The sequence below is a fragment of the Rhinoraja longicauda genome, chromosome 21 (assembly GCF_053455715.1).
Source record: "Rhinoraja longicauda isolate Sanriku21f chromosome 21, sRhiLon1.1, whole genome shotgun sequence".
Taxonomy (NCBI): domain Eukaryota; kingdom Metazoa; phylum Chordata; class Chondrichthyes; order Rajiformes; family Arhynchobatidae; genus Rhinoraja; species Rhinoraja longicauda.
In genome coordinates, this window is record NC_135973.1 from 25,036,411 (window position 1) to 25,055,257 (window position 18,847).

At 42.7% G+C, this 18,847-nt stretch overlaps 1 protein-coding gene across 2 annotated transcripts in view; it reads right to left on the minus strand.

Annotated features, from left to right (window-relative positions):
- cacna1ha (calcium channel, voltage-dependent, T type, alpha 1H subunit a) overlaps positions 1 to 18,847 on the minus strand; it is a 170,417-nt gene that overhangs the window by 104,484 nt on the left and 47,086 nt on the right. For both annotated transcript variants that reach the window (XM_078418152.1, XM_078418151.1), the window contains exons 6-8: positions 17,864 to 17,956; positions 12,778 to 13,564; positions 5,356 to 5,747 (exon numbers count right to left, since the gene is read on the minus strand). In XM_078418152.1, coding sequence (XP_078274278.1) covers positions 5,356 to 5,747; positions 12,778 to 13,564; positions 17,864 to 17,956 — 1,272 coding nt within the window. The remainder of the gene's footprint in view (positions 1 to 5,355; positions 5,748 to 12,777; positions 13,565 to 17,863; positions 17,957 to 18,847) is intronic.

Here is an 18,847-nt window from a genome sequence, read left to right on the forward strand (position 1 = left end):
TGGGGACAATTTACAGAACCTTCAAACCCATATGTTTTTAGGAAGTGGGAGGAGAACTTAGAACTAGTGCGAATGGGCGATCGATGGTCAGTGTGGACTCGATGGGCTGAAGGGCCTGTTTCCATGCTGTATCTAAATTAAACTATCAACCATCTGTCAATACTGGATCCTCCTCAGCTGTCAGGCGATCGACTCAGTAATTCTGTAGTTCGAGAGGAACCCATCCATGGGTAGAACTTCATTTGCACATAAGTCCAGTCAGCAAGAACTGATTTGGCATCAGTCACACTAGATCATGTGGATGTCTAGACTTGCATCAGTCCCTACGAGTACCGATCACTCACTCAACCAGATAACAGGAATAAATCAACATCTAACATTAATTGAATTCATGACCCCTTAAAAAGGATAAGCCATTCTGATTGAAAAGTAATTTATTCAAAACTTCAAGTCTTTTTCTTTTGTAGCTTTGTCGATGCCAAAAAGTGCCGACACTCATGTACCGAATAGGTGATGATTAGTTTAGTTTAGGTTAGTTTAGAGACACAGCGTGGAAACAGGCCCTTCAGCCAACCGAGTGTGTGTCGACCAGCGATCCCCGCACACTAACACTAACACTATCTTACAAACACCAGGGACAATTTACAATTAGCCTACAAACCTGTACGTCTTTGGGGTGTGGGAGTAAAAACTGGAGCTCCCGGAGAAAACCCAGCAGGTCACGGGGAGAACGTACAAACTCCGTACAGACAGCACCCGTAGTCAGGATCGAAAACGGGGGTCTCTGGCGCTGTAAGGCAGCAACTCCCCCGCTGTGTCACTGCTGCTATATGATTTTGATGATGTCTGCTCTTTGATTTTACTGAGTTGCATGCAAAACAAAGCATTTCACTGTACCAAGGTATCCCAAGGCTTTTGCATTCCCTTCATGTCATTTGCTGGGTCAGTCTTAACACATGTCCAACTGTGTATTCATATGGGTGGGTCTGAGCAAGATGGTGCCTCTCAAGAAGTTGTAGTGGCATCAAATTGAAGTTTGAAATTGAATAATAATATGAACTGTCTACAATGTATGTGTCTGACGTAGGGTGGCACGGTGGCGCAGCGGTAGAGGTTGCTGCCTTACAGCCCAGAGACCCGGGTTCGATCCTGACTCTGGGTGTTGTCTGTACGGAATTTATATATTCTCCCTATGACTGCGTGGGTTTTCTCCGGGTGTCCCAGATTCTTCTCACTCTCCGAAGACACACGGGTTTGTTGGTTAATAGGCTTTGGTAAAATTGTACATTGTCCTTATTGTGTAGGATAGTGATAGTGTTCAGGGATCACTGGTCGGTGTGGACTCGGTGGGCCAAGGGGCCGGTTTCTGTGCTGGGTAGTCTAAAGTCCAAAGGCGGATTAAATGAAATAGATAAAGATATAGAACAACACAGGAACGGACCTTCGGCCCACAGTGCCTGTGCTGAACATAATGTTAAGATACATGAATCTCACTGCCTGCACATGATCCATATCCCTCCATTTCTTGCACTTCCATATGCCTATGCAAAAGCCTCTAAAAAGCCACTATCATGTCTGCCTCCAGAACTATACCTGAGTGCATTCCAGGCACTCACCACCCACCACCTTCGTGTAAAAAAACTTGCCCTGCCTATCTCCATTAAACTTTGCCCCTCTCACCTTAAAGCAAAGCCCTCTAGACTTTAGATTTTGGACTTTAGACGATAGACAATAGACAATAGGTGCAGGAGTAGGCCATTCGGCCCTTCGAGCCAGCACCGCCATTCAATGTGATCATGGCTGATCATTCTCAATCAGTACCCCGTTCCTGCCCTCTCCCCATACCCCCTGACTCCGCTATCCTAAAGAGCTCTATCTAGCTCTCTCTTGAATGCATTCAGAGAATTGGCCTCCACTGCCTTGGAGTTTGAAGATACAGCACAGAAATAGACCCCTTGGTCCACTGAGTCCGCGTCGACCAACGATCACCCCGTACACTAATGTACACACACTAGGGGCAATTTATAACTTACCGAAGCCAATTAAATCTACAAACCTGTACGTCTTTGGAGTGTGGGAGGAAACCAGCGCAACCAGAGAAAACCCATGCCGTCACAGGGAGAAAGTACAAACTCTGTACAGACAGCACCCGTAGTCAGGATCGAACCAGGGTCTCCGGCACTGCAAGGCAGCAACTCTACCGCTGCGTCACCATGCCGACCCTTTTCTTGAAATTAGGAGGGAAACCTTCTGGAGACTCTCAATAAACAGACAGGAACACCATCACCGGACATGTTAATTGCTGCGTTGAACATTAAATAATCCAATTTTGCCATGCGTTACATTAAACAAAGAATTTCAGTTTACATTCTGAAATAAATTAAATTTTTTGGATTATATGAGGTGTTACATCAAAGATAATAGAGGGGAAGAGGAAGTCAATTGAAACAAGACAAATACTACAAAAAATGGGATAAACTGCTTGGTGATTTTCTCCACTGAACCACAATATGTGAAAGATAATGAATATGTCCTACTTTGAAATACTGTACAGTACTTTATTAAAGCAAGTTGTCAAACCATAAAATATAATTACCATAAAACATAATTACCATAAAATTATCTCCTTCCAGCAGAATTAATCCATTATCCTTTATTAGTCTACATGTTACTGTAAGTATACTTGAGCACAAAAAGCCAATTCAAGTTTGGAGACAAAAGGATATTCCCGATAAAACATTTGCTTGCAATTGGCAACATATTAATAATGGTTTTACATCCTACAAAGACAATACTAAATGGGTTATCAGAAAGTCATTTCCTAACCCAAGGACGTAAGGTTGTGGAGAACAACTAGAATTGATTTGCTGTATCTTAACACTTAAAATCTTCTTTAGAATTTAGATTTTAACGATATTTCGCGCAGAAACAGGCACTTCGGCCCACCGAGTCCGTGCCGACCAACGATCACCCCGTAAACTAACACTGTCCTACAGACTAGGGACAATTTATAACCTTTACCAAAGCCAATTATCCTGCAAACCTGCACAGCTTTGGTGTGTGAGAGGAAACCAGAGAAAACTCGAGGTGAATGTCCAGGCACCGAAGGTAGACACAAAATGCTGGAGTAACTCAGCGAGACAGGCAGCACCTCGGAATAGAAGGAATGGGTGACAATTCGGGTCGAGACTCCTCTTCATACCCTTCTTCACCCATTGCGTCTGAAGAATGGTCTCAACCCGAACCGTCACACATTCCTTCTATCCAGAGATGCTGCCTGTCCAGCGTTACTCCAGCATTTTGTGTCTATCTTCAGTGTAAACTAGCAGCTGTAGTTCTTTCCTACACGTACAAACTCTATACATCCCACCACAGTCAGGATCGAACCTGGGTCTCAGGTGCTGTAAGGCGGCAACTCTACTGCTGCGCCACTGTGCTGCCCCTGTGTGTTCTACAGTGGGATCTCATTATAGGAAATATAATATTACAACAAACTTTCCACTTGGTCCCTGATAACTTGCTACAATAGTGACCAAATATAAGGCGAAAACTTTCCTAAAATTGAGTCTTAATAAGAGCTGCTTTATCAATCTTAAATTTGTAATAAGGTTGACAATCAAACCATTAACAAGTCTTAAAAACAAAGAAATGATTTTTACTGAAGCCCTCATGTTATATTTCAGCCATGAATCAATCTGCTGTATTGTCCTCTCTGATATATTTTAAGAATTGATGACCAAATATATTTTCTTCAACTCACATCACTCAGTTTTGTTTCGAGCTGCACCCATTCACACTAGTTCTATGTTATCCCATTTATGCATCCACTCCCTATCTGCTAGGGTTAGTTTACAGAGACCAATTAACCTACAAACCCACACGTCTTTGGGACATGGGAGCACTCTAGATTTCTGACCAGAAGCAAAAACAAAAATGTTTCCTCACTTGAAACATGAACTCTATTTTTTTTGGCACAGTTTCTGCCTGTCCTACTGAGTATTCCTTGCATTTTCTATTATTATTCCACTCCGGGACCCCACTTTAAATGCAATGTAACAATGGCCCAAACAAATTTGTGTTACTCCGAAAGATAATTTTACTGGCTTGTCCATTAGGTTACTTGACTTAAAATGATCAACGATCTCGGCAAGACGGAATGGAGAAACAAAGAACTGCAGGTGCTGGTTAATATACAAAAGGACACATAGTGATGGAGTAACTCAGCAGGTCCGGCAGCATCTGTGGAGAACATGTTCTCCAGAGATACTGCCATACCTGCAGAGTTACTGCAGCATTTTGAGTCATGAAGTCATACAGCGTGGAAACAGGCCTTTCGGCCTAACTTGCCCATGCCGACCAACATGCCCACCTACACTAGTCCCACCTGCCTGTGTTTGGCCCATATTTCTCTAAACCTTTCCTAACCATGTCTCTGTCCAATGTTTCTTAAATGCTCTGATAGTACCTGCCTCAACTACCTCGTCTGGCAGTTCGCTCCATATATCTACCACCCTTTGTGAAAAATGTTGTCCCTCAGGTTCCTATTAAATCTTTCTCCCCTCACCTTAAACCTATATTCTTGATTCCCCTATTCTGGGTAAAAGACTGCATTTACCCTATATATTCCTCTCATAATCTTATACACATCGATAAGATGTTCATAAGTCTTAGGAGCAGAGTGATTTGGTCCATTGAGTCAACTCCCCCATACAATCATGGCTGGTCTATCTTTCCCTCTCAACCCCATTCTCCTGCCTTCTCCCCATAACCTTTGACACCCGGTACTAATCATAAATCAGTTAATCTCTGCTTTAAACCTCATCCCTTCCTCCTGTGCTCAATCTTGGCAAGCCCATTGGCTTTCAATGGCAAGTGATCCCATTCAAATAATGTTTCGTTTACTTTTGTTTAGCTTAGTTCAGGGATACAGCGCGGTAACAGGCTGTTTGAGCCACCGAGTCCACGCTGACCAGCGATCCCCATACAATAGCCCTGTCCAACACATTAGGGACAATTTACAACCTTGTACCGAAGCCAAATAACCTACAAACCTGTAAGTCTTTGGAGTGTGGGAGGAAACCGGAGCACCAGGGAAAAACCACGTGGTCACAGGGAGAACAGACTGCACCCGTAGTCAGGGTTACTGCACCCAGTAACCCGGGTTCGATCCAGGTGAAGTACTGAAAGGCAGCAACTCAACTGCGACACCAGCATTAATTGAAAAACTTCATTCCAATTAAATTTCAAAGCTTACTCAGCAAAATAGCACAAAATTATGAGTGGGTCAAAAAAGCATTGAGGTGCAGCCATTACCTTCTGTAAGAGATTCCAGCCACTAGAGAGATCGACACTAACCTGTTCATGATATTCAATCCCCATGCTCAGTGTGTTGATGAGAATGGCAATCATAATCCCACGATTGAAATATTTGCTGTCAACTATTTTCTTCATCTTTTCAGACAACAATATCCCGAGCAGCGCACACTTATTCCTTTGCTTTGTTTTTTTTTTGTTCTTCTGCATGTGATCTCTTTGGTCGCCTTGCCTGGCATCGTGCGTGAACTCGTATATGGCGTCGGCATCAGAGTCGCCGCTTTCCGAATCGTGGAGCTCAAGCTCGGGGTTTTCCAACATGCGGGCACAGTACGGGCAGTTCTGAAGCTCGTAGGCAAAGTCTCCAGCCTGTGGTCCGGGACTTGAACATGGTATATTGAGGCCTGATAACTTGCTTGAAGCCCAAAAGATTCCTGTAAGAAAGACACCCAGGCAGCACTATCAAACACAGTGGAAAGTACACAACTTCTAATTCATCACTGTTTTGTTTCAGAGATACAGCGTGGAAATGGGCCCTTACACCCACTGAGTCTGCGCTGCCCTTCGATCACCCATCAACACCCGGACTTTAATCCAAGATGGCGCCCAGGCCAGGCGACTCTTTGTGTGCTGGTCGCAGACGTTTGATACACTGTGGATGGCTCAATTGTAATCATGTATTGAGTCACGGAGTCTTACAGCGTGGAAACAGGCCCTTCGGTCCAACTTGCCCACACCAGCCAACATGTCCCATTTACACTAGTCCCACCTGTTTGCGTTTGGCCTATACCCCTGTGAACCTACCTTATCCATGCACCTGTCTAATTGTTTCTTAAACATCATGATAGTACCTCCCTCAACTACGGACAAGACTGACAAAGGCTTTCCGCTGACTGGTTAGCACGCAACTAAAGTTTTTCACTGTACACTCGGCACACCTGACATTAAACTAAACTAAACACTAGTTCTGCATTATCCCCTCACTGTGCACTAGGGGCAATTTTACAGAGGCCAATTAATCTACAAACTGACACGTCTTTGGGACGTGGGAGGAAATCCGAGCACCCGGAGGAAACCCACACGGCCACAGGGAGGAGGTACAAACTCCACACAGACAGCACCCAAGTTTGGGATCGAAGGGGCTTCTGGCGCTGTGAGGCAGCAGCTCTACCAGTTGCAGCACTGGGATGTACTTTATCTGCAAATCTTCATAAAGTTATCTCATTATTTTTACGACATGGCAGTATAATGGTGCATCTAAAATTCACTCAGACTGCCAACTTAATGGCATAAATTGTTCATCTATTTCAGAAGCGCAGTTGAAATTAGACAATAGCAATTCTTGAATATTATATTCCTCTTTTCTTTCATTTAGTCTCATGGGGCAGACACTCCCAATCCATTCACCAAATGAGCAGGTACAACTGAACCTCTTATTTCAATACAGTGAATATAAAGAAAGCTAATTAAAATATACAACTAGAAAAACCTAAATTGTATCTCCTTAAGAATTATTTGTGACTTGATTCAGTAAGTTATTTGCATTAAAAATAGGAATGGAATCGTGTTTTGTTAAAAGTACAATTTTGACTGCAGTTAAAAAGTGAAAACAGATAAAATATTGAGAACATTTTTTTGTGGAAGGATAGAATTACCATGTTGATAAAATGGTCCTCTTTTGGCCCCATTGTATTTATGCACAATTTTAGAGAACTTCCAACAATCTCTGGTTGCAACAGAAAACTAAAATAATCTCTTTCTTGAAAGATCACTCCATATTAGGGTAAAGCAGTAAAATATGACATCTGGTATCATATTTGCCTCTTTCGTCGACGAACGCTAAATCTTTGCATTTGTGAGCCACGTGGTGAAGCGAGAATGCAGAGAATTTCAGATTCATCAGTGACAATCCCAAATTTGGCAAAAAAATGGACCACTTTTGAGATTTATTTTCCTGGCTGTTCTTGATCAACATTTGCAGATTTGCCAGATATCCCTCCTTCAACACAGTTGTGCTTTCGTTCAACAGAAGCAGGAAACAGTTGCTCACTCTCCCCATAATTGCTGCTGCCTCACAAATAGATTCACCATAAGACCATAAGACATAGGAGTAGAGTTAAGCCATTCAGCCCAAGGAATCTTCTCCACCATTCAATCATGGCTGATCTATTTTTCCCTCTCAACCCCATTCTCCTGCCTCCTCCCCATAACCTTTGATGCTCTTCCAAATCAAGAACCTATCAATCTCCGCCTTAGAAAAATACCCAAATGTCTTGCTCTCCACAGTCATCTGTGGGAATGAATTCTGCAGATTCACCATCCTCTGGTTAAAGAAATTCCGCCTTATCTCCAATCTAAAGGTCCGTCCTTTTATTCTGAGGCTGTACTCTCTGGTTCTAGACTCTTCTTTGTTCTGGTTCTTTCCAAGTCCACTCTATCTAGGCCTTACATTATCCAGTAGGTTTCAATGAGGTCCCCCCTCGTCCTTCTGAACTCCAGCGACTACAGGCCCAGAGCCTTCAAACATTCCTCACACATTAACCCAATCATCCCCGGGATCGTTCTTATAAACCTCCTCTGGACCCTCTCCAACACCAGCACATCCTTCCTCAGATATACGACCCAAAACTGCGCCCAATATTCTCAATGTGGCCTCACCTGTGCCTGATAAAGCCTCAGCATTACATCCTTGAACAGAACACATTTTACACCTCCGCAGAACACAATATGCATGTCACTATACAGCCAAGAAAATCTTTAAAGACTGAATACGTCAATCAGGGAGAATTCACTGCATAAATGCATGGCGAAACGGTCAAGCATTTCATCAGGAACAAGAGTAGGATTTCAACATTGTCCCTGTCAATAGAGCTCTCTTCCTTAAATTAGTGCAGTTTAGTTTGAGTTTGAGATTAGTTTATCGTCACGTGTACCGAGGTACAGTGAAAAGCTTTTGCTGTGTGCTAACGGAACGAAAAGTCAGCGGAAAGACAATACATGATTACAATCAAGCCATCCGCAGTGTACAGATACACGATAAAGGGAATTACGTGAAAAACGTTTAGTGCAAGATAAAGTTCATAAAGTCGATCAAAGATCTCCAATGAGGTAGATAGTGGCTCAGGACTGCTCTCTAGTTGTTGGTAGGATGGTTCAGTTGCCTGATAAGTTGATAAGATAAATTGTCTATTTTTAAAGTGTGCTTACGATGTGTAGGTGAGCAGAAACATCAGGTGCCGCAGCAGTAGAGTTGCTGCCTTACAGCACCAAAGACCTGGGTTCGATCCCGACTACAGGTGCTGCCGGTACAGAGCTTCTTTGTTCTCCTCGTGGCTGCATGGGGGTTTTCTCTGAGAACTTTGGTTTCCTCCTACACTCCAAAGACGTACAGGTCTGTAGGTTAATTGGCTTGCTATAAATGTAAAAATTGTCCCTAGTGTAGGATAGTGATAGTTTGCGGGGATCGCTGATCGGTGCGGACTCGGTGGGCCGAAGGGCCTGTTTCCGCGCTGTATCTCGAAACTAAACTAAACCAAATTAAAATCATGGAAAAGCGGGGAGAAAAGTCAATAATCCCAGATTGCAGTGAAATTATAACTGACGGAGTATTGAAGTATTATGGAGCTTTAATTTCATCTGTTTGAGGCAAAGGTACTAAATGCCGAATCAAACTATGTAAGATCGACACAGCACTTAACCTAAATTGCTTCCTGTGGTATGTTCAAAGGCCAAACAATTGCTGCATGGATTAATTGTAATGGCAGATCCTCGCAACACCAGAGTTGACTACTGCAAGGGTGATTTACTTTGAAATACTGATCATAAAATTATTTTTCAAATGCTGGTTCTTAGTAATCTCTTCTTTCTCAACCTTTTTTTTATGTAAATAAAAGGGCTCATCTTTTCTCCCAGCATGTTACATTTTTTCTAATATTGTGTTGTCTTTTTGATTAACTTTTCAGATCTTCCATTTTTCTTCATCTTCTTTGTAGTGCCATCCATGTAAAACCCAAAAACAGCAAATAATCTAATTTGTTTCTCACTGTTAGTTAAATGGTGGGCGGCACGGTGGCACAGCGGTCAAGTTGCTGCCTCACAATGCCAGAGTCCTGGGTTTGATCCTGACTATGGGAGCTGTCTGTACGGAGTTTGTACGTTCTCCCCGTGACCGTGTGGGTTTGCTCCGGGTGCCCCGGTTTCCTCCCACACTCCAAAGACGTACAGGCCTGTAGGTTAATTGGCTTCTATAAATTGTAAATTATCCCTAGTGTGTAGGATAGTGCTCATGTACGGGTTGATCGCTGGTCGGAGCGGACTCGGTGGACCAGAGGATGTGTTTCCATGCTATATCTCGAAACTCTAAGGTAAAGTCTAAATTAACATTTCAAAAACATTTTTCTTTATCTTGCTTTCAGCTCCATCCTTGTAAAACCCAATCAGCAAATAATCTAATCTGATTCTCACAGTTATTTAGACTGTGGTGGATATAGTGATGGAAAGGACTCTGTGCTTTGTTCAAACTAGAATTATTACATGAGGAGTGGTTAGTAGAGCTGCTGCCTCACAGCTCCAGAGACACGGGTTCAATCCTAACCTCAGGTGCTGTTGATGTAGAGTTTGCAAGTTCTCCCTTTGACCGCTTGGGTTTCCTCCAGGTGCCCCGGTTTCCTCCCACAACCCAAAGACATGCGGATTGGTAATTGGCCTCGGTAATTTATTTAGAGTAGGAGGTGAATGTTTAGGTTTAGGTTTAGGTTTATTATTGCCAAGTGTACCGAGTTACAGTGAAAAACTTTGTTTAGCAGGCTATCCAATCACATCGGACAATACTATACACAAATACAATTAATTAAAACTCAAAGGTAGAGTGAGGGGAAAGAGGGGAGAATATAACTCTCAGCATTATTGCACAGCAATTCCATTGACAAAGTACAGAGTCCACGAAGGCGGCACGGTGGCCTGCTGCCTTACAGCCCTCACAGCGCCAGAGACCCGGGTTCGATCCCGACCACGGTTGTTGTCCGTACAGAATTTGTACGTTCCCCCCGTGACCGCATGGGTTTTCTCAGAGATCTTCGGTTTCCTCCCACACTCCAAAGACGTACAGGTTTGTAGGTTAATTCGCTTGGTATAAATGTAAATTGTCCCTAGTGTATGTGGGATTGTGTTAATGTGCATGGATCGCTGGTTGAAGGGCTTGATTCCATGCTCTATCTCTAAATGAAACTAAAATAAATAAGATAGAGGTGAATCGGACAGTACCATAGCTTATGGAAGGACAGTTCGGAAGCCTGACAACAGAGGGGACAAAGTTGTTCCTGAGTCTGGTGGTGTGTGCTTTCAAGCTTCTGTATATTCCGGTAGCACACAAAATAATATTTTTCACTGCATCTTGAAGCATATGACATTAATAAACCAATACCAATACCATTATAATTTAGCAAGCAGTTAACTAAAGCTGGCTACAAGACCTATACCCAGCATTGTATGAGCTAAACTAAGTTGACTGAAATCAAAATGGTTTATACAGTGCAGGATATGATTAACAATACTAATGTTTTCAAAGTGTAGTTTAATTTAGTTTAATTTTGTTTTGTTTAGTTAATTGCCATGTGTACCATGAAGTGAGGAGTTTTCGTTTCATGCTATCCAGTCAGCGGAAGGATATCACATGATTACATTCGAGCCGCCCACAGTGTACCGATATATGATAACGTGAATAACGTTTAGTGCAAGATAAAGTCCGGTAAAGTCTGATCAAAAATAGTCCAAGGGGCTCTAATGATAGATAGCAGTTCAGGACTGCTCTCTAGTTGTTGGTAGGATGGTTCAGTTTACAGTTGTTATGAACAATTTGAACATTGCTCTACAGACAGAAAATACAGGAAACACTCAGAATGTCAGGCAGCCTCTGTGGAAAGCGAAACAGAATTAATGTTTGGGATTGGAGACAAGACGAGTTAGTTTTAAATGGCAGGCAGGGTGCAGAGAGATGGAGAGAATACAGGCAATATCTCTGTTAGTGGGATAACTAGATCTAATGTTGTAATGTTGGGATGTAATGGCCAGGCTCTATAAGACGCTGGTCAGGCTGCATTTGGAATATTGTGAGCAATTTTGGGCACCATATCTGAGGAAGGATGTGCTGGCTCTGGAGAGGGTCCAGAGGAGGTTTATAAGAATGAACCCAGGAATGAGCAGGTCAACCTATGATGAGCGTTTGTCGGCACTGGGCCTGTACTCGCTGGAGTTTAGAAGAATGAGGGGGGACCTCATTGAAACATACAGAATAGTGAAAGGCTTGGATAGAGTCGATGTGGAGAGGATGTTTCCACTAGTGGGAGAGTCTAGGACTAGAGGTCACAGCCTGAGAATTAAAGGACTTTCTTTTAGGAAGATGAGGAGAAATTTATTTAGTCAGAGGGTGGTGAATCTGTGGAATTCTTTGCCACAGAAGGCTGTGGAGGCCAAGTCAGTGGATATTTTTAAGGCAGAGATAGATAGATTCTTGATTAGTTCAGGTGTCAGAGGTTATGGGGAGAAGGCAGGAGAATGGGAGTGAGAGATAGATCAGCCGTGATTGATTGGCGGAGTAGACCTGATGGGCCGAATGGCCTAATTCTACTCCTATTCCTTATGACCGATGGTCGGCGTTGACTCAGTGGGCCGAGGGGCCTTTGAATCATACTTAAAACTAATTTGTTTTCTCAATTCCCCAGAAAAGCCTTTGACCTGAACATTAACTGTTCCTCCTTCCAGATCTGTTGGTAGCTTCCAGCATTTTTAGTCATCACTGAAAATTTCCATCATCTGTGGTACAGTGAGTTTCACTTACTGTTGAACTTTGCTCAATCATCTCATCACATTAGAACAGCCGCTTACTGCAGGTACTCAGTTGTAAATCTAGCATTATTCTTAATCTCCTTGTTTATCCAGTTTTAATGGGTTTTAAATATCTGAGCAATTGTAAAGTTAATTTAGGAACGACACAAAATGCTGGAGTAGCTCAACCGGTCAGGCAACATCCCTGGAGAACACGGATAGGTAACGTTTCAGGTGGAGACCCGTGTCCTTTCTTTCTGTACTATTCTACGTTCTCTGTTCTACGCCTGGGCTGCAAATCACAAGGAACTGCAGATGCTGGTTTACAAAAAAAGACACAAAGTGCTGGAGTACCCCCACCTCAACTGTATCCACCTATCATTCACCAGGCTTCGTCCTGCACCTCCTCTCTTCCAGCATTCCTTCCCCCCAACCACGCAGTCTGAAGAAGGGTCTCACCCCGAAACGTCACCTTTCCACGTTCTCCAGGGACACTGCCTGATCTGCTGTGTTACTCCAGCATCTAGTGTCTTTCTTTGGAACACCAGGATCTCCAGTTCCTTGTGCCTACGTAAAATTAATCGAGCTTTTAACTGTTCTGAGGGAGTTTGGAAGTGACGATGGAACAGGGACGTTTCTTACCATTGTCTCCCACTAAGTAGGGCAGTTTGCCAAAGGAATCTGTGAACTTCATCTTCGGCTTCGCTTTGTCCACTGCGAAGGATGGGTTACCACCTCGCTTGTCCTTGGGCTTAGGCGTGGAGCTGTCCTTGCCGGTCACGGATGGGACGATGGTCGGGTAGTTCATGCCCTTCTGGTTCATAAGGCCACCCATCAGCTTGACGTTCACAGCGGTGGATGACTTGCACGCCACCTGAAGACCTTCAAAATGGCAGTCAGCGTGATAGATACTGTGGACGGACTCGGCTCCCGAAAGCGGCGTCTGATGGCTGAGCGCGGGCGAAGGGACCGCGAGCCTACTGTCAACTCGTAGCGTCTTCATCTCCATGTCGTAGAGCTCCGGGCTTCCCCGCTGTCCCCTTGAACCACCATTGCTGATGTGATAATGATGGTGGTGGTGGTGGTGGTGATGGTGAATCAGATGATGGATTGACTTCACGCGCCCCTTGTCCTGGCACGTCCTCTCCTGGCCGTTGGAGGCGAGCGAGCTGACCTTCTTACGCCGCTTGTTCCTCCAGGTGTTGTACAACCGCAGGGCCCGTCGCTTCACCTTCCTGTACAGGTGGCAGATGTACTTCAGCAGTTCCTCGTAGCAGCTCCCTGGCTCAGAGAAACTTGCAATCGTGCTGTCGTTGGACAGGAAACGAGCCCTCTGCTCCTGCATTAATTGATTTTCGCGTTGTTTTGTTTCTGAGAATTGCGTTGCTATGACAACCAGGCACAGGTTAATCATGAAGAATGAACCAACCTGAAGAGTTATTTTTTTTAAGAGATTAAAATACACACAATCAGTTTTAAAGTCGTAAAGAAGGAAAATGTACAATTGCAACAACCGCCCCATCGTGTTCTGAAGCTCGAATGTTTTTATTGCTAAACTACACTAAAATATGATCAGACACCCTCAAGAGGGAATAAATATTCAGTGCGGCACAGTGGTGCAGCTAGTAGAGCCGATGCCTAACAGTGCCGGAGACCCTGGTTCGATCCTGACCTAGGGTGCTGTCTGTGTGGAGTTTGCACGTTTTTGTTATTTTCTTTATGTTCTTTTTATACGAAAGGAAATCTGTCAAACTGAGCACATCCCCCTTATCTGCGAATCTAGACCCACATTAATGTGGTTGACTCTGAACAAATTTGGTAAGGCAACACCAAGGAGCACGGTTACAGAAAATATTTGGAGGCGTTCAAGAAAGAAAGTTCACCACCAGCTATTCAAAAGCAATTAAAGTCATAAAGTCATATGGCCCATCAAACCCATTTACACTAATCCTATTTGATTCTTCCTACCTTCCCAACCTGGGTAATTAAGGATAGACTATTAAAGCAGAGTTTGGTAGAATTCCTATGTCGTGGTAAGTTTTTGCTCAGAGAGAATGATATACCTCAAACACAACATTAAGGAATAGGAAAATGGTAAGCAGTGACGAATAAGCTTAATGGAATCAAGGAAACATGTTTGCTTTCTTCTTTTAATCACTGGTATCTTAGGGCATTTGGATATTGCTAAAGATAACATAGGGGGTTAAAATTAAAGTGTGAGAAAAGGAGTGTCAAAGTTTGCCAAAGGTTTTTGCTGCATATTTCCAGCATCTTTTGAGGTTTTAGTTACAGGATGGTAACAGGCCCTTCGGTCCAATGAGTCCACGCCAACCAGCGATGGCCTGTACACCAGTTCTATCCAAAACACTAGGGACAATTTACAGAAGCAAATTAATCAACAAACCTGCATGTCTTTAAGATGTGGGAGGAAACTGGAGCACTGGAGAAAACCCACGCAGTCACCCAGGGAGAATGTGCAAACGCCGTTCAGACAGCAGGATCTAACCCGAGCCTCTGGTGCTGTAAGGCAGCAACCCTACTGCTGCGTCACTGTGCTGCCGAAATTCTGATCTTATTGTTCCTATTTATAACCCAAACCTAAGGATGCTTCAACCTGTCTGTGAAGACAGCCACAGTTGTCTTCCTGCCTGCATAGTCATAGAGCACAGAAACAGGCCCTTCGGCCCAATTAATCCATGATACCATGGACCAAGATACCCCATGCGAGCTAGTCCCACAGGCCTGCGACGGGCCCATATCCCTTTTAACCTTTCCTTTCCTCTCCTATACTTCTTGGTCCCTTCTTGAAATTACTTTTACACTTGGGCTTTGACTGCCTGTAAATGTCCACAGAAATCTGCATCAAATCTGCAGAATAGTAGTTCAATATCCCATGCAACAATGCAACCAAACGTGGGGCTGCGCAGTGGCGCAGGGGTAGAGTTGCTGCCTTACAGCGCCATGCACCTGGGTTTGACCCTGACTACTGGTGATGTCTGCACGAAGTTTGTACGTTCTCTCTGGTTTTCTCCAGATGCTCAGGTTTCTTCCTACACTCCAAAGACGTGCAGGTTTGTCGGTTAATTGCCTTCAGTAAAATTGTAAGTTGTCCCTAATGTGCAGGATTGTGCTGGTGTTTGGGGTGATCTTTGGTCGGCGTGGATTCGGTGGGCCGAAGGGCCCTGTATCTCTAAAGTCTAAAAATCCACAGAGCAGAAAATAGAACCCAGATCCTTAAAGAAGAGCTCCAAAAATGGACCTTTGCTGACCGCATATCTCCATGCTAAAGGCAACTAAATGACACAGGAGAAATTAGCTCAATTTGCTTCTCGTAGAACTTAAAATATAAGCCCTATTTTTCAGACTGAGATTTGCAGCATCTTAGAACAATAGAGTAGTACAAATTCACGATCATTTTTTTATAGGAAACATTTTAAATTGATTATTATTACTACCATCACGCTAAAAGGCAATTTTAGTCACTATAGCAGAATGCATTCTACAAAAAATAAAAGCCTTTCAAAACAATATTGAACTCATAAAATTAAATTGAACAAATATTACATTCATAATTTCTGACTCAGCATATTCAACAAATACTATTTTATTGGAATTGAATTTGCAGCTGGAAAAGTTCTTTGATTATTATGTGAATGGAGGAAGTATTTTGTGTAACAGTTCATAAAATGTGTTATTTTTAAATTATAATGGCCTCATATTGATTTTTCAGCACAGTGAATGCATTTGTCTCTGAAATGTGGCTTCAAACTTGATTATAAGTTATTTTTCCATTTATACGTTTCTGTTTATTCAGGTCACTAACTTTGAAATATTAAACATTATGATACTCCAGTTTTCAGATTTCATTTTAATAACTGTTTCCATGCAACTCTCTGTAAAGGGTTAGAGGGCCAGAGCTACAGGGAGAGGTTGGCAGGCTAGGACTTAATTCCTTATATCGCAGGAGGATGAGGGGTGATCTTATTGAGGTGTACAAACACCATGAGGGGAATAGACAGGGTGAATGCTCTGTCTTTTACCCAGAGTAGGAGAATCAAGAACCAGAGAACATAGGTTTAAGATGAAAGGAGAAAGATTTAATAGGATCCTGAGGGTTACCTTTCTCACTCAATGGGTTTGGGGGTATATGAAACGAGCTGCCAGAGGAGGTAGTTGAGGCAGGTATTATAACAATATTTTAAATACATTTGGACAAGTACAAAGGTTTGGAGGGGTATGAGCCAAATCAAGGCAAATTGGGTTAGCATAGATGGAGTATCTTGGGCTGCATTGATGGGATGGACTGAAAGGCTTGTTGCCATGCTTTATGACTCTATGACTCTATCAGCACAATTGAGTTCCTACTCAAACTGAACAATTAATTGTTGTTGAGAACAATGCTTATCCATTTTTGTGTGCTTCAGCCATGTTTGGCCAAACTTAGCTGACTGCTGGCTTTGCACAACATATGGAATGATCCCTAGCACCTCAGAGTTCCTGGAAACTGGAAAATATGTGACAGCTTTAGTTCAGCTTAGTTTAGTTTAGTTTAGTTTAGTTTAGTTTAGAGATACAGCGTAGAAACAGGCCCTTCGGCCCATCAAGTCGACACAAACCATTGGTCATTGGTTCACACTAGTTCTATGTCATCCAGTATCTCATCCACTCCCTACGCACTAAGGACAATATTACAGAAGCCAATTAGTCCTCAAACCTGTACCTCTTTGGTATGTGAGAGGATACCGGAGCACCCGGAGAAAACCCACATGGTCATGGGGGGAACGTACAAACTCCGTACAGACTGCACCCATAGTCAGGATGGAACCCAGGTCTCTGGCGCTGTAGGGCAGCAGCTCTACTGTTTGGTCACATTGTTGCATGGGAAATTTAATTGCTATTAGTCTCATTAAACAATATATTTAAAAACACAACACGCAACCATTTTAGGATTAGATGCTGGTAAACATGCAAATAGACAGAACAGCATCACCCAATTAAACTTCAGCATCCCTGAAGTACACTTTTCCTCAGGGGACATAACCTATTTTATATTCTGCAAACAATAGCTTGTGCAAAAATCTTTAAACCTTAGGAGATGCAAAGAACTGCAGTTGCTTGTTTACAAAATAATGACACAAAATGCTGGACTAACTGTCTGACCAGCAGGGTTATTCCCGCAAAACAAAAAGACAGAAAGTGCTGGAGTAACATAGCGTGTCATCAGGCAGCATCTCTGGAGAACCTGGACCGGTGATGGTTTGGGTTGGGCCCCTTCTTCAGGCTCAACACAAAGTGTTGGAATACCTCAGGAGGTTAGGCAGCAACCCTGGAGAAAATGGATAGGTGACGTTTCGGCCCGGGACAATTCAGCATCCTCACAGCCCGAAGAAGGATCTCGATCCGAAACGTCGCCTATCCACATTCTCAAGAGATGCTGCCTGACCCGCTGAATTACCCCAGCACTTTTTTATTTTAAACCAGCATCTGCAATTCATGGTTTCTATGAATTTCTCCAGCACTTTGAATCTTTAAACCTTAACAGACTTTTTAAAATAAAAATTATTATTTGTTATTTTTTTAATCGAAAGTCATTAAAAAAATCACCTGGAGATTATAGCCCACATTAATATTCTAAACTGAAGTCACATTTTGGACATGGTACAATATGAAAATCTTCACTATTCAAAGAAACAAAAGAAATGTAATGCCTTAAATGAGAGATACTTACTATTATAAGCAGTATAAAATATATAAAATTGTAAAAAGAATGTGCATCCATAACATAATACATGATATCCACCCATCCTTCCAGAGTAATCACCTGTGAAGGAATCAGACACAGATTACATTATTCTGACACTATTTAAATAACAATTGAGAAAAATAATCAAGGCAATATATAATGGTCACTTTCATATTCAATTTTGTATAATATCTTCAGATGAAGGCAAAGATAATTATTAATCTGAGCAAATCAGCCACAGATTTTTATTAACTGCTCCATTTTGCATAAATTTATGACAAACGTGACGTGATTAATACAGGTTTTTGACACGTTATTCCTCCTCAGTCTTTTACACTTTTTCACGTTCCGCTATCCCTGTTTACAAGCGTACTGCCAATAGAGTCACCGAGACATACTGCGTGGAAACAGGCCCTTCACAGTACCTGCCTCAACTCCCTCCTCTGGTAGCTCGTTCCATTATAGCTCCCAACTTCTGAGTGAAAAAGTTGCCCTTCAGGTTCCTATTAAATCTTCCCCCTCTCACCTTACACTCCTTCCGTACTTTAACAGTGAAACCTTCCTGCCATATTCCTCTTGCTCTTCTCATGAAAATGACTTGCAAAGGAATCTCTGCACATGCTGAACAAATAGGTATCTATCTTTGAGTCGCTTCACACGACAAAACAGAGTTTAGTTTAATTTAGTTTACTATTTTCACGTACAGTAGAGTGAAAAACTTTTTTGTTGCGTGCTATCCCAGTCAACGAGAAGGCAAAACATGATTACAATCAAGCCGCCCACAGTGTACAGATACAGGATAAAGGGAATAACGTTTAGTGCAAGATAAAGTCCAGTAAAGTCCAATTAAGATCATTCAAAGGTCTCAAATTAGGTTGATGAGAGATCAGGCCCCACTCTAGCTGGCGAGAGGATGGTTCAGTTGCATAATAACAGCTGGGAAGCAACTGTCCCTGAATATATCAACCC